Source organism: Pavona decussata, unplaced genomic scaffold (genome assembly GCF_977016875.1).
Source record: "Pavona decussata unplaced genomic scaffold, jaPavDecu1.1 SCAFFOLD_178, whole genome shotgun sequence".
NCBI lineage: Eukaryota > Metazoa > Cnidaria > Anthozoa > Scleractinia > Agariciidae > Pavona > Pavona decussata.
The window spans coordinates 812,501-832,500 of NW_028145588.1; the positions used below are offsets into that span (position 1 = coordinate 812,501).

Here is a 20,000-nt window from a genome sequence, read left to right on the forward strand (position 1 = left end):
TAAATTTGAATGAAATTTGAAGAGGATTTTAAGAAGGAATAGAAAAAAGAAAATGATTTTAGAACACTAATAGACAGTTGATACCCACGCAAGAGCAGGTTGCTAGTGGACTAACTCGGTATCCGTCAATTAATTATTAACTACAAATACCAATTTCAAAACTTCACTAAATCCTCAAAATTTTTTATTTCTCTTTATTTTACCAATCTTTCTAGAAAAAAACTACTCCTCCCAAATAAACCCAAAAATCACCCAAAATATACCCCACAAAACAGATTCACGATACGATGATCCACGAGAGTTTTTGGATTGCTTGAAACGCGAACGAGCGGAAAAATGGCCCTCCGGTGTAACTACCACTTAATAGAAATGTTTTATAAGAATTGAATTGAAGTAACGTCGAACAGTGCCGGAATGATACAGTGGTATGGCTGTGGACGAGTTAATGCTGTTCTTGTAATGCTCACTGCTGGTATTTTTCAACTTTACTTCATCAATTAACTTGTAATTCATGTTGAGGTCATATGAAATCCAATTTCCTCAACACTTCACATATTTTAGCTTTTATTTGTTGACAAAATGGAAAAGCCATTTTATGTGGAACTTGTTTTCGAATGGTTTTCTTTTGACGCCTGTTGTATTCGTGTCATGTGAAACCATTAGCAGAAAGAATGAAATTATCATGATGTTATCTTTCTTTGCAAAGCCAACGAGAAAATTTAAGCAAATTATTTAAAACGCTGTTTGCTCTGTTCACGGATCATATTTTCAACTGATACAGATTGATCTGTATTGGATACCTAAGCTGTAAATTTAAGTTGTTGGAAATTTTAGGCAACGCCTCATTCCCCGAATTTACGAGCTAGTCTTGGCCCTTGCAAAAATGCTAGCTGACACATTTTCGCATGATTAATGACATGTTTGCCCCTTCGAAAACGAAAGGAATTAGTTTTCTAATGTTCTGAAATTGTGAGTTGATATTTTACCAAACGGAAAACTTTACATGTTCTTTACAACTAAATTTGAATTTCTGAGACGATTAAGGCTTTTGGGAGATCTCGATATCCATCGAGGTGAACTGTTGGGCCAGGCCCCTAACAAGATCCTTAATAGGATGTAATGACAGGCAGAGCTCGAGGAGATTAGTTTGTAGTTACTATTAAATTACACGAAATAAGCTTTACAGTATTTATAGCCAGAAGAATCATTTGTCTTGTTGTTGTTGTTGTTGTTGTTGTTGACGGAAGCGAATCGCCAAACGCTTGCGGGAGTTTTTATTCGAGGGTCGCGTATCAATGAAATCGGTGGTAATAAGGACTTCTGGAAAGATCTAGACCAACTGAGGTTTGTCGGTCAACAAATTTTCGCAAACTGGCAGGACTTTTTAAAATGACGTTTTGTTTTTAATCTGAAGTATTCTTCATCTAAAGTCTTCTTTTTCTTTAACCAATGGAAGACCTATACATGTTCAATTGTTTTCTTCAAAATAACTCAAGAAATTCAATTTACATTCAGTTAAATTCCCTTAATTTAAAATTGACGTAACAGTAATCTCAGATGATGGTCAACGTGTTGCAGTACTTCCTTAATGGTGTCTTTTTGCTGTTTCTGTAATAGTCGAAGTTAAAAAATGGTATGTTGGTATGTCAAATTACTTTCTTAAATTAAACTCTTTTTTTACGGGAAACACACTTTATGTTGTTTTGCTTTTATTTCTTAAAAATAGAAAAAGTATTTTACGTCAATGTGTTTTTGAACGTTTTTTTTTTTTGTCTTTTTTTTTTTGACACCTGCTGCATTCGTGTCCTGGTGAAACCAACAGCAGAAAGGATGCGGTATAGCGGAACAGGCTAAAGCTACTAAAAGTGACTTAATTTTACACCGCTTACTTCATTTAATTACGTTTAATATCATAGCGTTTCATAGTGATCATCACCAGCGTTAATGTAAGACTATATAATAATGCGACTTTCGGTTGTATTTGCATTAAATTGAAGAGAGTGTGACATGGCCTGACCGATTTTGTTTTCCGGCTTGCAAGCAATTCTGCGGACGACTCAAAATTTATGAGCATAATTTAGCTTCAGTCTAAAAAAGTGTCATCATTTTTATGTATGGAAAGCCTTTTAGAATTATTATCAGGGGCGGATCCAGGATTTCAAAAGGGGGGGGGGGGGGGGGGTGGATGGCAGACCATATTTATTGAGGGGTGGTAGAGAAAATGCCCTGACTAAAAAAATAAACAAGAAGCTCAAATTCAACTCGACAACAGAGAACATTATAAACCTCTCCAAACTCCCGTGACGGTGGAAACGTTCACGAGCTTGTCGCACAATTGCATCAAAATAACTTCATTGATGACATGACAAAGAAATGGTTTTCTCAAACGCGAGATCCGCCAAGAATACCAATATTTTACACCCTTACTAAGATCCACAAACCAAATCCGGTCGGAAGACCGATAATTTCAGGCTGTGAAGGCCCCACAGAAAGATTATCATCTTTTGTGGACAAATTACTTCAGCCCATCGCACAAAAACAGAAATCGTATCTAAAAGATAGAACGGATTTCGTAAACGTCATAGAAAAGACAAAGGTCTCTCAAGATACTATCTTAGTATCAATGGATGTAACAAGCTTGTATACAAATATACCACAGGAGGAGGGTATTACAACAGTATGCACAGCATACGAGGCATTCCACAACAATAAACCTCCTATACCGTCACACTACCTCAAAGAAATGCTTAAACTTATCCTTCAGGAAAATTCATTCCAATTTGTTGGAAAAAATTACCTTCAGACCCATGGAACTGCAATGGGTACAAAAATGGCCGTTGCATTTGCAAACATCTTTATGGCCGATATTGAAACAAAAATGATAAGTCAAAGCAAAACAAAACCAATAGAATGGAAACGTTTTATTGATGACATTTTCTCACTGTGGGATAGTGACGAAAAGGAAATTAACCTGTTCATTGAACAAGCTAACAAATTCCATCCTACTATTAAATTTACGGCCGAAATTTTAGAGAATGAGACTAGCTTTCTCGACACAATAATTTTTAAAGGAGAACGTTTCAGAAATGAATCGATCCTTGACATCCGTACAGATTACAAGCCTACTGAAACCTTTCAGTATACACATTTTACCTCGAGCCATCCCTTGGGTGTTAAAAGAGGTTTTATTAAAGGCGAAGCACTCAGACTACTGAGAACAAATTCTTCTGAAACAACGTTCGAAAAAAGTACCTGCAAATTTAAATCGCGCCTCATAGCGCGCGGATACCCCCACAAGATGATACAGACAACGTTATCAGAAGTCAACTTCGCCGGAAGACAGTCGGCTCTACAGCAAAAGAAATTAACTCGTAAACAAATCTTGCCTTTTGTTACAACGTACCACCCATCGGTGCGTAACCTTAAAAATATATTGATGCAAAACTGGAAGTTCATACAAAATCAGCCTTTGCTGAGAAACATATCCAAAAATCCGCCAATTATATCCTACAAGAGAGGACACATGCTCGTTAGGGCAAAAATATAAAGGCAGCGTTCATAAAAATGTACACCACATAACGCAGTGAGCCGTGCAGGCCTGTCATTTCTATTATTATCACTGATGAGCCAATCAGAATCTTACTTCGCCTCACTAGCTAGGCGTTGTCAAATGGCTTCCTTGCGAACTTTTGCGCGAAAAGTGGCGGCACGCGACGAAACGTGGCGTAACAACAACCAGACATGAACGAGAGCTAATTTTTCTTTCTTTCTTTCTTTTCTATTTCAAATAAAGTAACATTTCGAATTTTTTTTTACTGAAAAATGGGGGGTGGATATCCACCCTATCCACCCCCCCCCCCCCCCTGTATCCGCCCCTGTATTTAAGCATTTGAACAATTTATCTGGGAAGTTTCATTTGGTCCTTTATTGCTTATTGCCTTTGATGTTACCATGGCAATCAATTTAAGAAAAAACCCACTATAATTGAAAATTAGGACAAATTACTTTTCTTATCGTAACTTTTATGTTTTTAGTTCATATTACTGTTCCTTTATTGGTTTTGATTACTTTCTTGATTACTTGATTTGTCGAGATTCTCTCCGCCGAAAAATAAGAGAATCTCGACAGCTGGAAATACGTCTGCGTTCGCAGGCTAACTCAATCGAACCCAATCGTTCGATTGAGTTCGACTTAGTTCGATAAATGAAACGTTCGATTTGGTTCGAGTAGTTTCATCGATAGTTTCCCGTTTGGTTGTAGAGAAGTCTCTGTTTCAATTGAGCCAAGGGTAATTTTCACCGCTTGGCCTGTGACAGCAATGGTTGACTCTGGCTGAGATGTGCTTGAACTTTTTTTGGAAGTAGAATTGTTAACTTGTTAGTGGCACAAATCAGTCATGTCCAACACACACCACTTGTTCGAGTCTTTAAAGTTAAGAATACGCTGGTACGAGTCGTACGAATGGTGCAAGTGGTGAGTGTGATAAATGTCATGATCAGCCATAACAAGATTTCTACATCTGCCATGGCATAAGAGCTCATTCTCAAACTTATTAACAATTCATGAGGTGAAAACAAAGAAATCACTGCTGTGAAGGAGATTTAGAAAAAGTGATCTTAATTATCACAGAATTTGGTGAACTTTTGCTTTGAATTTCTCCAAGAATTATTAATAGTTTGATAAGTTATACCAAACTCTCGAAAGAGTGTCTCATCCGATTTCAATTCACCTTGAACTTGGTTCAATAATTAACTGGCTGCTCGTACGGTTTTTCCAACCTACTTCGCGGTGTTTAATCGGATTTTTCCTCGTGTTAGATATATTACATCAAACTGAATTTAACATTAATCGATCTCTTGTTATAAACGAAAGCCAAATTTATTATGTGGAATTATTATATACCATTCTGATATTTTTCATCCCACATTCCCATTTCCTCCATCTACCATCCACGCTTTGCCCAAAAATATGATTAGTGGTCATTAGAAGAGAAAAGGTGCACTTAGAGGGGAAATAAACTATTTGTTGGCATCCGCTCATTGATAGCATTATAAATGCCCTTAGTTTATAACAATTTAGTGCTGTGCGCGTTGTAGAAAGCCACACAGATATGTCATCTCAAGAGCAGAATCTTCCTGCAGTCGGATTCTCACTGCCCGATTCCAAATCCGGCATCGTTTGTTTACCATAAAAAAATAGATAAAAGATACATAAAAGAAGAGAAAAAGATGTAATTAATAATAAAAGTTCAAAATTCTATAAAATAAAGAATTCCATTATGCAGAGATATTAAGATCATACAATCGAATTATACTAATGACGGCTAAACCAGTGTCCATGAAAAGCCCTAAGTATAAAAGCATATAGACACGTATTTCAGATATCCGCACTAGCGACATTTATTTCACAGTCTAATGATTGCTCTATCTTGCTACGAAACGGCGTTCGCGAACCTCTGACGCATGCATGTACCGATCTTAAGAGTTCAAACGAGGTCTATGTCCTTAGCCAAGTGATTACAACATGATAAGGCTCGGTGTCTTTCTGAGCTATCTTGTCTGAGAGATGCTTTAAGAACCGCTGACACTCGTTTCCCATTCCGCCATTGGTTCCAAACACTAAAGGCGTAAACGAACCCATTTCTACATCTAACACCCGCTGCTGGTACTTGCGCTTCTTTTCTTCTTCTTGCTCTTTGAACACTTCCGATGTTGGCTTGCTCTTGTAACATTTGAAGTTGACGTGCGTAACTCTAACATCAAAATATGCCGTAACTCCTCTTGCCCAGAAACCTCCCGCTTTGATGTCCAACCTTGCCTCAGAACTTGTAACAGCGCTCCTAAAACTAAATCGCTCGTTGTCCAGGGGTTGAAGGCGTGGTTCGATTTCGACATTATTACAAATCTTGTCGATGAATGTCGTTAACAAGTTTCGTACACCGGAATGTCCTTGCGCTACAAACCCCCCTTTTTACAAGAGAGGACGTGACTAACGGTGAATCATCCCCACATATGCAATGACTTGGTAAAGCGACTAAGGGCAAGCCATAACGCAAGCGTAGCGAGTCTCTAAACTCTTGCTTGTTGAGGGCTAAACCTTTCTCTGCGAGTGGCATCAAATTCAGCCAAGAACTTGCGCCCTTGTCCCTCGATTGGTTAACCAGACGCAGCAGGCCTGGGGAGAGGCTTGAATCAATGCTATCCATTTTCTCTTTGGCACTTGCCGGCTCTTAAGTGATTGTTGGTGCCTCTTTAGCTCCTCCGTAGATCTTTCTCCTGGCACCATGATGGAACTCTGTGAAGTAATAGAATCTACGTGCGCGGTGGTTATTAGTCTCGAGGCAGCAAACTGCTGCGGTGCCTCGGATTTCAGATCAGAAATGCCTAGACCCCCTTGACCCGTTGCTAAGGTCGCAAGTCTGCACACCTCGTTAGGGAGAGGCTCCGATTGACCGAACAAAGTGGAGAGTAGTAAATCTTCAATCACTTCCTGGATTGGATCGACATAAACTTCAAACGAGTCAATTGTGCGCATGAAGTAGTTAAACTTCGACTTGTAGCCTTTTGTGAAAGCAATATACGCCGCATGGGCTGGCTCGTCGCTATTTCAGAGAGACGTTCGATTTCCTCTTTCCATGCCAAGCCTTCTCCTTGCAATACTGATCTTTGTATTCTTGCGACGCAATACCTGCCCCAAGATGGCGCTGACCTTCAGTCGTTATGTTGACCCATTTTTGAGTCGGAAATGCGCTGGAAGGATAGGTATTCATCTCTACTTTGATTCTATGAAGAAATTGGGACACTAGGGATGATTTCAACGGATTTATTCCGTTTCACGCTTCGGGTATGGCTGAAATAGAGTTCGGCCTTTCGTTACACTTAACAATGGAAACCCGAATGACGCCGTGAACTCGCCGAAATCGCTTCGAACCGGCTTGAAAAGCTGGTTAATGACAAAAAATACAAGAAGAAACAGGGTAAGTTGACTTTATTGACAAAAAACTGTTATTTTCTACCATTTTACACAAGTCCGTTGTATTCCCATATAAATCTTTATAATTCAACGGTTCTCTGATATTGAGCTTGGGCTGACTGTGGCTTACAATGCTTACAATGCTACCCCTATTACAATTTATTTTCCTGACTTAAATATATATTTTAGAGAGGTAGACAACACAAAAGATCACAGACACAATGCAGATACTTCAATTAGAAAATGACAGTACAGAATTTGAATGAGCCATACACATATTTTCTCCGCGTAATATCAGAACAAAAGTTATTATAATAATGGTTCCCATCTTTTCCTAAAATCGTGAAGCTTCTTATTTCTAAAGACAATGAACCTTTCACTCTCCTTTTTGGCTTCTACTTTGTGTAGAAACAAATCCAATTTTGGGATTGTTTTGTTTCTTCTACACTCCCATATACATAGTTTACCTAAAATTATCAGATAATTTAGTGGGCCATTTCTAGTTAAAATGCCAACTATAACATCTTTTAAAGATAGGCTCAAATATTCACTCCGAAAATTATAATTATACCGCCAATTGCAAAATCTGTTCCAAAAAGCGCGCGCATAGGAGCAGTCATAAAAGCGATGGTACTTTGTAAATTGCGCAGAAAGAACACTTCTCTATCTCAATTAACCCAATTTTAAATAATTTGGTATTTGTAAACAAGATATTATTTAGTAATTTATACTGAAAAGACCAAACAAAAGTTTCACCTGCTGCGTTATAGGGGATCGAAAACATCTCCTGCAACGGGTCTGAAATTTCCAAATCGACAGACAGAGTTTTGAATCTATTCGGGTATTAAGCTTTATTAGCAATCAGCAGTGAGTAAAACTGTTTAGATTTCGCTGAGTGCGCATCGAATTCCGTATTATTATATTTGAAAGTCATAGGATCAAATTCCACCGGTGGATAAGAGGAAAGCCTATCCTTAGGCACAGACAACCGTAAGGCAGACCATGTCAAAACGTTAGAATCAAGCCCCACATTCTTTAGGCATTCAAAAGAGTGTACATTATCCAAACTAAATAATAGATCATTTAAATAAAGAATTTCACATTCTGCATATTTTTTATAAAAAATAGATTTTTTATCAATTCTTATCTCTTTATTTTTCCATTTTACATAAAGAGCATAATTAATATCAGAGAAAGCATTTCTAAAATCTGCCCACCAGTCAAGTAGCTCCTGATAAAAACCGTTTAAACTTAAATTGAGATCTCTTACATCAAAATTGAATTTTAAGAGCAGAGTTCCTCCATATTTTTTAAAATTAAACGTAAAATACGAACTTCCATGGACTTACCCGCGCATCAAGAACCCGTGAAATCCAGGACTCACAGCCTTATTGCTTTAATTTAGGTTTCACGATCCGTAAGATTCAGGCCACCGTTCTTCAGCGAGTTAATGGCTGAGAGTCTGGTCACTTTATCTGGACCTTTCCACAAAAAATTATATACCATCCTCTCCATCTGTTTAATAATTTCTTGTGGGGTTTCCAATATTGTAGAAACATATAAAAGCTTTGGTATAAGGAACGATTTTATAATGGTCACTTTGCCAAACAAGGATAAACCCCTCGTTTTTTTAATGTCACTTAATCTTTCTTGAAAGTTTTGTTTTATGACCTCTCCTTGGTCACACGAGAAGTAAATTCCTAGCGTTTTAACTCCAGTACACCACTCAAGGCCCAGAGGTTGCTCTGATGAATTATTATTTGCCCCAATCCACATCGGTTTAGTTTTTGAAACATTCATTTTTAAACCAGAGCATTTTTCAAAATTGTTCAAGATTTGCATGAAGATTTCTACAAAGGAGGTGTTCGCCAGAGTAAAAGTCATATCATCAGCATATAGGAGTTAACGTTTTTTTAATTTCGTCATTATCGATTGTTATACCTTCAACGAGGTCCATTATAGTGTGGCGGTTTGACGGCTTAAGCCAATTTTGAGTGCCGGTTTGCGGTTTCATTCACATTTATCTGGCGGTTTACGGTTAAGAAATTATCGTGCGGTTGCGGGAAATCATAAATTTAGCTCGCGGTTTTCAGTTTTTGCGTGTTTTTGTGGCGGTTATTCAAACAGAGTTAAGAGGCTCAGAAGACTGAGCGGTAAAGGTAACGTAAATTTCACAAGCTTGATTTGTCCGTAAATCCATGTTAGAACGACCACATAAGAACAGACAACACACCCAGCCCTTAAAACTTGCACTTTTACAACTCGTTATAAACATCGATCTCGATCAATCTTTGTGTTTGTGAACAGCCCATTAGACGTTAAAACCTTTTGTTCGCTGGTTACTGAGTGGAGTTATAGAAACAATTTGCTCTGTTCTTAAGATCTTGTGGTCTTTGTGAGGAGAAATACCATTATTGAGCTAATACATCGCAAAGAATTTGCTACGTGCTGTTAAAAGATCGGTTTTGAGGATAATCGTCTTACCTGTAGGGCGGTGTCGGTTTTTAGAAGTGAACGAAAGCGGTTTGCGGTTTCGAAGGAACGAAATATGGCGGTTTACGGAATGTACGACCCCCTATAATAGACCCTCTTCAACGTGCTCATTTGTCCGAAGAGATATAGCCAAAATTTCAATTGCCACAAAAAATAGATAGGGTGACAAAGGGTCGCCTTGCCTTGCACCTCTTTCTAACTTAAAAGGCTTGGAAAATAACCCATTATTTATAACAAAACTTGAGAGGATATTGTAGAAGGTTTTAATCCATCTCATCAGGGTCGGACCAAAATTAAAGGCCGGCCTCTTGTGGTTGATAAAGAAAATCCCATTCAATATAGTCAAAGGCCTCAGTTTCAAAATCTATAAACAGTAGAATACCAGGTAACTTTAACGATTCACTGTAATCTATAATATCCAGGATTGAGCGAGCCACCTCTCCAATTAATCTACCCTTGATAAAACCGGATTGATTATCGTGGATTATTTGAGGAAGAACGGTTTTTATTCTGTTGGCAATGACCTTAGAAACAAGCTTGGAGTCAACATTGACTACATTGTAATGAAATCGGTCTCCAGTTTTCCAAAAACATTCGATCTTTACCGTTTTACCTAAAGTGGCAACGAGAGCAGAGTCTCGTTTATCACTCAAAGTAACCTTTACCATCTCGACTTCTTTATTACTGAATTTAAGACCTTGCTTTAAGGCGTTAATCTCGCCCGACAAGTTAGCTGTTATGGACTCGTGTTGCTGAAGTTTAACGCACAGGACATCATGGCGGCTTTGGCTATCTGTATCAAGCTTGTCGATTTTCCCTGCCAGGCTTTTGAACAATTAATTCTTCTAAATTGCTATTAGTCGGCATTTCTTCTTGTAAATCGGCTGCCCCTTTCCGTGGCCGTAAATTTTTCCTCATGCTCGCCAGGATAAAGAAAAAAAAAAGCTTAGGAGCGGAGCGCGGAGTGTCAAGTCCTCGCGATTTGGGAGTCATGCGCGGCCCTTGTTGATGACTTGGCGGGAAGTTCTGTGGTTATTAGCTCTGAGTTAAGGAAAACCACGTTAGTAACAGTTCTGCTTGACGTGGTCTACATTGCTGTAAATCTCATGGGCGACCCTTACTGTTTATGACTTCTGGCTGATCTTGGTTGTTGTATTAAGTGTACACTCTGTTTTTTTTTATAAGAACCTTTTTTGAGAATCCTTTTCTCTTCTCTTAGGATCCGAAGTTCTTAAGATTTGCTATTGAAGTGGTCATTTTCTCTGGGGGACTGCCTGGAAGGCTGCAATATTATAATTTCCATTCGTTGACAGTCTTTCACCAAGGTTTTGGGCCTCATTTCGTCATCTATTCACGGTTTCCGTGCTGTTTAGTAAGCTGCGATTTTCCTGCCTGTCTATCAGTGTGACAGGCGATCCCTGTTGGTAATTATTTCGGGCCGCAATTCTCTGCAATTCTTTTTATGTAAGTTCTAATCTCTTGTGGTCTTCGTCTCGCGGCGTTTACGAGGAAGGCCTGGATTTTGACGTCTTGGACACTTTTCTCTTTCGTGGCTATGTTATGGCCTGTTGGTGTTATTGTTGGTGTTAGCAGTTGATTGTTATGCGTGTTATATCTTGTGAACTCACGCCTTTGAAATTAGCCTATTTATTAGAGTGCTGAATCAAAATAAACCTTGTAAACCTTGCAGCGTCTTCAGCATCCGCTTTTGTATTTGTCTCTTTTCTCAAAACTTCCGCTTGACTATCAAGACGCAACTCTTGAATTAGTTAGCAAAGTTTATTCTTATCACGGTCTCATCAGTTAAGTTCTTATTAGTGTCAACAAGGAAACTTTCTATCTATTATTTAGGTCCTTGGCCGCCTTTAGCTAATTCTTAAGCTTGTCGATTTTTTAAGTGGCGGTAAGTCGGGAAGAAACACTAAAATACGTTCCTACGCTGAAAGTGCTTTAGATTTGAGTTCCTTTTCTGAAACACTCTAGAGAAATAGTCCTTATGAGAGAAAACGGAGGCCTAATTCGCGCCGATTTGGGACCAGTCCCCTGTGAAAATAATTTAATTCCTTTAGACCTTTAAACAATGATGTTTTTCTACCTTTCACGAACAACAAAATGGATTGCAAAGTCCTTTTTATAGGGAAGCAGTGCATTTTGCACGTGATCTGTTCTTTGACGCTCAGTTCTTAGTGGACTTTGTCAAGGTTCTCAAACTGTGCAGCACCTTTGCCGGCCAAGCGACAAAGATGATATCAATTTGACTTCACCTTTGATAATATCTAACGTGAAGAACATCGAATTTTTCGTAACAGAACAGGAAACAAACTGGAGACATACTTCTAGCCGATTGTGCAGAAAAATACAAAAAGATTTTCCTCTCCAATCAGGAGGAAGCCTAGGGGCGTAAGGAACTAGAGTCAGTCCTCAGGGATCCTTACTTCTCTTCGCCGAATTTTTTTCCCGTCCATTTGTCCGTCGCCAATTTTTCCACGCCCGAATTATCTGATCCCTGGTCTCCGAGAATTTTAGTTTGAAGGAATGGATAATATTATAGTCCAACAGCTAAAATGATTCCTCTACCCTTTGAGGGAGCGAAGGACGCTGTAAAGTTTAATTTAAAAAGTAATTTCTTGAAAATTCAAAATTAAGAAAATGTTTACACTAACGAATTAGAACGTACGGCAACTTCGAAACAGCATTTCGAATTTTTTCACTCTTCTCATTAAGTGACTTACAAAGGATGAGCTTCTATTGTTTTGAGAGGATTGAGAAAAAAAACACGTTTAGGTGTAACGTTTTTATCACAAGTAGAGCACAAGACACAAATAGCAAAGAAATTTTATAGGTGAATTTTTTATTGATAAAAACAATCAAAATTTAGTCTTTAAATAGGAAACATTTTTTTTTTGATAAAAAAACCTTATAATTTGCCAAATACCCAACATTTACCGTGACGATCAAATTTCCGTGCATGATTGCAGCATTTCAAAGGTCAATAGAGCTTGCGTTACCAGTGGTCTTATCCTACAAAAGCCAATGTCTTAGGCACTAAAACAAAGAGTTTCAGATCTTGTAATATATTCCATCCAGTTATGTTGCTGGAAATGTTGCCTGAGTTACAAGCCGCCATTCTTTGCTTTCCATCGGATTAATGAGACAAGTTACCTCGCCCCGAAACAGCCGTGAACGATATGTTGTACATAAGGCTTACAACATATCGTTTCGTGTTGTTGTTGTTGTTGTTATTGCTTTTTTAAAATAATTATTTTGCTTATATCTGTTTGCTCTTGGTATATCTGTTTGTTTTTTGGTTTGTTTTGGTTGTTTTGTTTGTTTGTTTGTTTGTTTCGTTCTTCTAGCTTGTGCCAATAACTGTAGAGGTAGGGAGGGGTGGGTTGGGATGGGGGCGTCTGTCACAAAAGGGCTCCCAAAGAAAAGAACTGCTATTGGTCACTGTACATTTACCAGAAAAGTAGCTAAGCTTGGTTATATACTTAACCACTTCATACACTGAAAGACCACAGGCACACACTCAGCAAAAGCTTCCCAAACATTGGTAGAAGAACCGACCAATGTAAGTGGTCAGTCCAAGGATTAGAAACCGACGATGTTACACCTCATCACGGATAGCATAGTTAATATTTGGGCTCAGAGAACCCACATGGAACACTCATCTTGTTAAAACAAACCCACCCGATTAACTGTGCCAGCCCGGCTCATATAATCAGCCTCTAAACGGATTACATATAACACACTTCCATTAATTTTTAAATTGTATTGAATTATATTGTTTTACGTTGGAATTGCTGTAAATATGTTGATTTGCAATTTCATTCCGTATGGAGCCGATATCGCTTACCAACAAGACAGCCTTAAATGTAACAGGAAGAATCCAATTAAATTGAAACGGAATCCATTAATGTGGGTTACCAGTCTCGGACTTCGCGTCATGTAAGGGCTGAGTTTGTTGTCATACTTTGCCTGAGCGGTTTTCCTACGGGTGTACTTCGGTGTATTTCTTTCTGATCTCCTCAAAAACAATAATTTCCAAATTCTAACTCGATTCGGAATCTAAGAGCCTGGTTAAACAAATTCGATTTATTTATTTCAAGGTTATTAGCTGCGGAAAGCATGGAGTTGTTACACACTATTGTTATATTTTTTTAATTCCCCATCCTCGATCATTTCCTCCATCTACTCTCCACAACATGCTCATATTAAAGAAAAGTTGCACTTACAGTTCCCACAGCCCTTTATTGTGATCAAAGATACCTCGGGGCAGGCTCTTGAGTTGGTTGTCACTCAAGTACCTACAACACAACAGAACTGTCAACCTACTTCTTAACTATTTCACAAAATGTTGAAGTACGTCGCAATTCTGAACTCTCGTTGGCTGAACAGATCTTCTACAAGCTATTTGAATTGTGAACACTGTAAGTATTATTAGTATTGTAAGTATAGCATGATTGTATACGGTCAGTATAGTAAGTATTGTAACTTTTTAAGTATTGTAAGCAGTTCGTAGTACTGTAAAATAATATTGTATTGTGTGTCTAAGGCTAAGAAAAATCTGACAAAAAAAAAATCTCCTACAAGCCAGGTCATATTTAACAGATCACAGTGCACTGCACTGCTGGAACCTTCTGACACTGTTTTATACAAATGATATAACCTACAATCATGGCTAATATTTTCTGAGGTAGATAAGAAAATAGTGTTGACAGTGTGCATTTGTAGTTGTTTGTGTCGTAGACTGATGTCCAGAATCAGTTGCCATAAACTAGTGCTGTCATTGCCAAGTTTTGGAAGCCCCCACCCCCCTTAAAGCCACTGGAATCATTTGGATCGGTCTACAAACACAGCAACATGATAACATTGCATGGAGTCGGGGAGGCGGGGACGTATTTCGTGTTTAGTTTTGGAAATCGTCTCAACATTTCTGGCTAGGATTGTAGCTCAGAAAACGCGTGTATGACTTAGCTTCAAGAGCATCTGACCGATGTGCGTCAAAAATAATTTTCCGTTGTCCTATGCTGTGCAGGCATACTAAAGTTTGCTCTTTTAACTAGGCCCCACACGTTCAATGTTTTTCACAAAAACAACTCAAGAGACCTCATTTAATTTGAATACATAAGTTTAAGACGAACATTTTCAAGAAAATCCTTGATGTGATCGACATCAACCTAAAACATGCTAAGAAGTCCATGAGTTCAAGACCTACTAGATTTGTGAATGAAAACAGTAACTTTATGACTTTATAGGACGAAAACAAGCTTCGCACCAAAACGAGGCAGCACCTCGTGCACATCTAAGAACTGATGTGTCCCACATGAAAGGAAAAGACGCTGTCGCGTCTTATATATATGTTTTTAGCCTCATCAGGTTTTTAAGAGCTCCCTAGTGCGGGTGGACCGGTGAGGGTGGGACTCTGCAGAGACTCTGCGCCCAGTAACTCTTCCCCAATTGTTATATTAGCATGTTAAAAGGCGGTTTTTACTCGTATCTGCTTCAAATAAATGTATCTGGCACTGTAAATTCGATGTAAATGTTAAGAAATCTATGTTCTTGTCCCCCTTTAAGGAGGCAATACAGCTAAATTTGAATGAAATTTGAAGAGGATTTTAAGAAGGAATAGAAAAAAGAAAATGATTTTAGAACACTAAAAGACAGTTGATACCCACGCAAGAGCAGGTTGCTAGTGGACTAACTTAGTATCCGTCAATTAATTATTAACTACAAATACCAATTCAAAACTCAAAATTTTTTATTTCTCTTTATTTTACCAATATTTCTAGAAAAAAACTACTCCTCCCAAATAAACCCAAAAATCACCCAAAATATACCCCACAACACAGATTCACGATATGATGATCCACGAGAGTTTTTGGATTGCTTGAAACGCGAACAAGCGGAAAAATGGCCCTCGTGTGTAACTCCCACTTAATAGAAATGTTTTATAAGAATTGAATTGAAGTAACGTCGAACAGTGCCGGAATGATACAGTGGTATGGCTGTGGACGAGTTAATGCTGTTCTTGTAATGTTCACTGCTGGTATTTATCAACTTTACTTCATCAATTAACTTGTAATTCATGTTGAGGTCATATGAAATCCAATTTCCTCAACACTTCACATATTTTAGCTTTTATTTGTTGACAAAATGAAAAAGCCATTTTATGTGGAACTTGTTTTGGAATGGTTTTCTTTTGACGCCTGCTGTATTCGTGTCATGTGAAACCATTAGCTGAAAGAATGAAATTAACATGATGTTATCTTTCTTTGCAAACCCAACGAGAACAGTTAAGCAAATTATTTAAAACGCTGTTTGCTCTGTTCACGGATCATATTTTCAACTGATACAGCTGAAAATTTAAGTTGTTGAAAATTTTAGGCAACGCCTCATTCCCCGAATTTACGAGCTAGTCGAGGCCCTTACAAAAATGCTAGCTGGCATTTTTTCGCATGATTAATGACATATTTGCCCCCTTCGAAAACGAAAGGAATTAGTTTTCTAATGTTCTGAAATTGTGAGTTGATATTTTACCTAACGGAAAACTTTAGATGTTTTTTTACAACTAAATCTGAACTTCTGAGACGATTAAGGCTTTCAGCAGAACTAGATATCCACCAAAGTGAACTGTTGGGTCAGGCCCCTAACAAGATCCTAAATAGGATGTAACGACAGGCAGAGCTCGAGGAGATTAGTTTGTAGTTACTATTAAATTTCACGAAATAAGCTTTACAGTAGTTATAGCCAGAAGAATCATTTGTCTTGTTGTTGTTGTTGTTGTTGTTGACGGAAGCAAATCGCCAAATGCTCGCGGGAGTTTTTATTCGAGGGTCGCGTATCAATGAAATCGGTGGTAATAAGGACTTCTAGAAAGATCTAGACCAACTGAGGTTTGTCGGTAAAAAATTTTCGCAGACTATAGCTAGCACTACTTTAATGACGTTTGGTTTTTAATCTGAAGTATTCTTCATCAAACGACTTCTTTTTCTTTAACCAATGGAAGATCCATATATGTTCAATTGTTTTCTTCAAAACAACTCAAGAAATTCAATTTACATTCAATTAAATTCCCTTAATTTAAAATTAACGTAACAGTAATCTCAGATGATGGTCAACGTGTTGCAGTACTTCATTAATGGTGTCTTTTTGCTGTTTCTGTAATAGTCGTAGTTAAAAAATGGTATGTTGGTCTGTCAAATTACTTTCTGAAATTAAACTCTTTTTTTACGGGAAAGACACTTTATGTTGTTTTGCTTTTATTTCTTGAAAACATAAAAAGTATTTTACGTCAACGTGTTTTTGATCGTTTTTTTTTTCTTTTTTTTTTTTTTTAACACCTGCTGCATTCGTGTCCTGTTGAAACCAACAGCAGAAAGGATGCGGTATAGCGGAACAGGCGAAAGCTACTAAGAGTGACTTAATTTTACACCGCTTACTTCATTTAATTACGTTTAATATCATAGCATTTCATAGTGATCATCACCAGAGTTAATGTAAGACTATATAATAATGCAAGTTCCGGTTGGATTTGCATGAAATTGAAGAGAGTGTGACATGGCCTGACAGATTTTGTTTTCCGGCTTGCTAGCTATTCTGCGGACGACTCAAAATTTATGAGCATAATTTAGCTTCAGTCTGGAAAAGTGTCATTATTTTTATGTATGGCAAGCCTTTTAGAATTATTATTTCTAAATTTTCTCTAAAAAAAAAAAAAAGCTCTTGCTAGATTAGCCTGATTCTCAGACGGTCGAGGTCGCTCGCGGCCACATACTCTCTCCCTTACCTATTACTAGAACTGCTTTCCCCCAATTTTTACTTATAAATCGGGCAAAAGAAACTTTGTGTTTAATCGGTGGAGGTACTGTCTTTAACTAATACCTGCAACTCAAAAAACTTTGAAAAATTGTCCGAGCTGCGTAGGTATAAGGTATTGACCCAGGAACCGGTCAATGTGGCTGAGCAGCCTGTCATTGAGCTCTTGAATAAGATGATCAACAAGGGGCAAGTAGAGGGCTCTATACCAGTACTGCTGTGGTGAAACGGCAGGTACGTTGGCTCGGTTACGCCGGATTGCAGATATCCTTGGCACGCTGGGCTCGATTTCACAACCTGCGGAAAACTTCTTTGCACGCTCAAACAGTCCACTCCAAACCGTTTGGTCATTTCTCTCCTCCCTTAATACACTGATGACTACCTTTGACTCCTTGGCTGCCTCAATGAGGTTAATAGATTGACCTTGGGGCATGGTGGATAGTACGACTGTATTTGAAAGGACATGCTCTGTTGCACGTAGTGCAATTGAAAAGTCGAACTGCAGGATGGAGCTCACGTACCCTCTCTCTTTACTATCTCCATCCTCTGCAAGGCTCTCTAATGCCTGTACTACCACTGGAAAGGCTGTACTGAAGGTATGCAACGAGTAAGCCCTGCTTGCCCATAGTGTCTCACACAGGCTTTGCAACTTGGAGCGCCGTTCCATCTCCACCCTTCAGCCGCGTCTCGAGACAATTAACAATTGATTCATGCGTCAGCGTGCTTCATCGAGATATGAAGCCACGGGAAGTTTGGAGAGCACGAAAGATGCGTAAGAGTTGCTCGAGGCGTAGCCGAGAGCAACTCTAGCTTCTTGAGTGCTCTGCAAACTTCCCAAGTGCTTCATATCTCGATGAATGCACAGCTGACGCATGAATCAATTGTTTTATGACATTTTCAACGCGGTAGTTTTTAAACCCGTTGATTCTAGGTTGGCCAGAGGTTTCCCAAGCATTCATCCAATGTGCAAAATGGTAATAAACAACCCCATGTTCGGTAAAAAACACATCTTACAGGGTAAAAAAAGGCAACACCCCTTTGGTCTACAGTAGTTAAAGTTTCTAATTATGGAATAAAATACACTGCCGGTTGCCAATTAAAAATTTTCCAAAAAACAAACTTGAAAATTTGATCCTCGCGTTACATGGGAGAATTCTTTCCGCTTGCGAGGACATGTCGGTTTGTTTACGCAAGATTTACGCAGTTGTCACGTCTCAAGAATGAAAATAGAAAGAAAACAGACAACTGAAGCTTCCCTAAATGAAAAATTTATTCAATTAAGTCTTTGTTCTAAGAAGCAAAGGCGTACAATTTTTAATCCGAGACGATGAACGCGCAATTGATTTGAAGGAACTGCAAGTCCATTTTGAAGTGAATTTATCGAACTGTGTGCACGGTTTTCAAAAATTTCGCAACAAAACTGTTAGGAATACGAAGAAGCTTTCAATTAGAAAAGTATTTAAGTACAAATTCACAATTAAACCTGTAATTTCTTGTGAATTGAATTCCCACAAGTACTCGAACGTTACCAAGAAAGTTCGTGGCGTATAATCAGTAAATAATGATCTGAAATGTCCTCTTGCTGATCGTCGGCTGGATAAAACAACAATATCTCCTTGAAGCCCAATTTCTTCGCCGTTAATTATCGGATTTCCGCTTTTGAAACTATCGAGTATTCCTTAGCAGTTTTTCTTTCAGTTTATCGTTTCGAAAAGGTGCCTTTTCCTCTGAGAAAGCGAAATTGGCGCCTGAAAATTAATAGTTTTGCGAGACACGATGTCACGGGCCTTGTTCTCTTTTTTCCTTTTCTTTAGGTTTTTTTCGGGAGTTAAAAACTCCAATCCCAAAGAAAAAGTGGGAAGAGCTTCTTCATCAGCTAGTTCCCTTGTTGTCATCTGTAGTTAAACGTTTTGCTGAAGATTTCTCCCGTTTTTGAATGCAAAATGGAGAAAGTTCTCGAGGCATTTGTTTGCTGACGTCATCAGCGTGCACAATAGGAATATGAAGCACGCTCGCGCAATTGAATTTGATTGCACGAATTTACTAGCTATGTTATAAACACTCTTAAACGCTAACAGTCTCTTTGCAGACTAATGAAACGCAAAAGCTATCTGCTGTAGGGTTCCGATAATGTTTCTCACTGAGGGCTCCTAATTATTAACAAGCATGTTCAATTGCCAAGTTCAAGGAGTGAGCCTTACAATGGACATAAACTGCGTCTGGTACGCAATGCCTGATTTTTGCTTGGACACCTCCGTGAATCCCTGCCGTGTTTGCCGCCCCACCATGGCCCTGTGCGCGCATGTGGTCAATATCCGGGCCATATCCCTGTTGGGTCTCTAGAAACCTCTCGGCTTCCGCCTGTCCTGTGGTACTGTCAGCTTGTACAAACCCAAAGAACTCCTTTCGTACCTGCACCTTTTTGTTGTCCTCTCGTGTGTGCACAAAACGAACGCAAATAGAAATTCCCTCCAGTTGTATGCGAAATAACACGCTTTATTTAGTTCGCTTGCTGATTGACCAATTGAAGTCATTGATAAGCGTTTTTTAATTGATCAGCTTATGTCCGTTCTACTTTCTTTCTAACAATTACAGGCGCACAGCTGTCAAAGGCGCCGTAATTCAACTAAATTTTCGTGCACAAAACTATTTCAAATTTCTATAGTAACATTTCTTTCCTTTGTTATCCTTTCAGCGTTGTTAAATATATAATATTA

At 38.5% G+C, this 20,000-nt stretch overlaps 2 protein-coding genes across 2 annotated transcripts in view; one reads left to right on the forward strand and one right to left on the reverse strand.

The window, feature by feature from the left end:
* The window catches only part of LOC146463384 (uncharacterized), a 432,669-nt gene that overhangs the window by 329,347 nt on the left and 83,322 nt on the right, over positions 1-20,000 (reverse strand). The window contains exon 4 of the mRNA XM_085084507.1: positions 13,701-13,772. Within this exon, the coding sequence (XP_084940633.1) occupies positions 13,701-13,772 (72 nt within the window). The remainder of the gene's footprint in view (positions 1-13,700; positions 13,773-20,000) is intronic.
* LOC146463395 (uncharacterized) lies at positions 2,363-3,547 on the forward strand. The gene has a single exon (XM_085084499.1). The coding sequence runs from the start codon at positions 2,363-2,365 to the stop codon at positions 3,545-3,547; it is 1,185 nt and encodes a 394-aa protein (XP_084940625.1).

Excerpts from the sequence above, each read along its gene's own strand:
- LOC146463395 (XM_085084499.1), top strand. The coding sequence starts at position 2,363 with ATGACAAAGAAATGGTTTTCTCAAACGCGAGATCCGCCAAGAATACCA.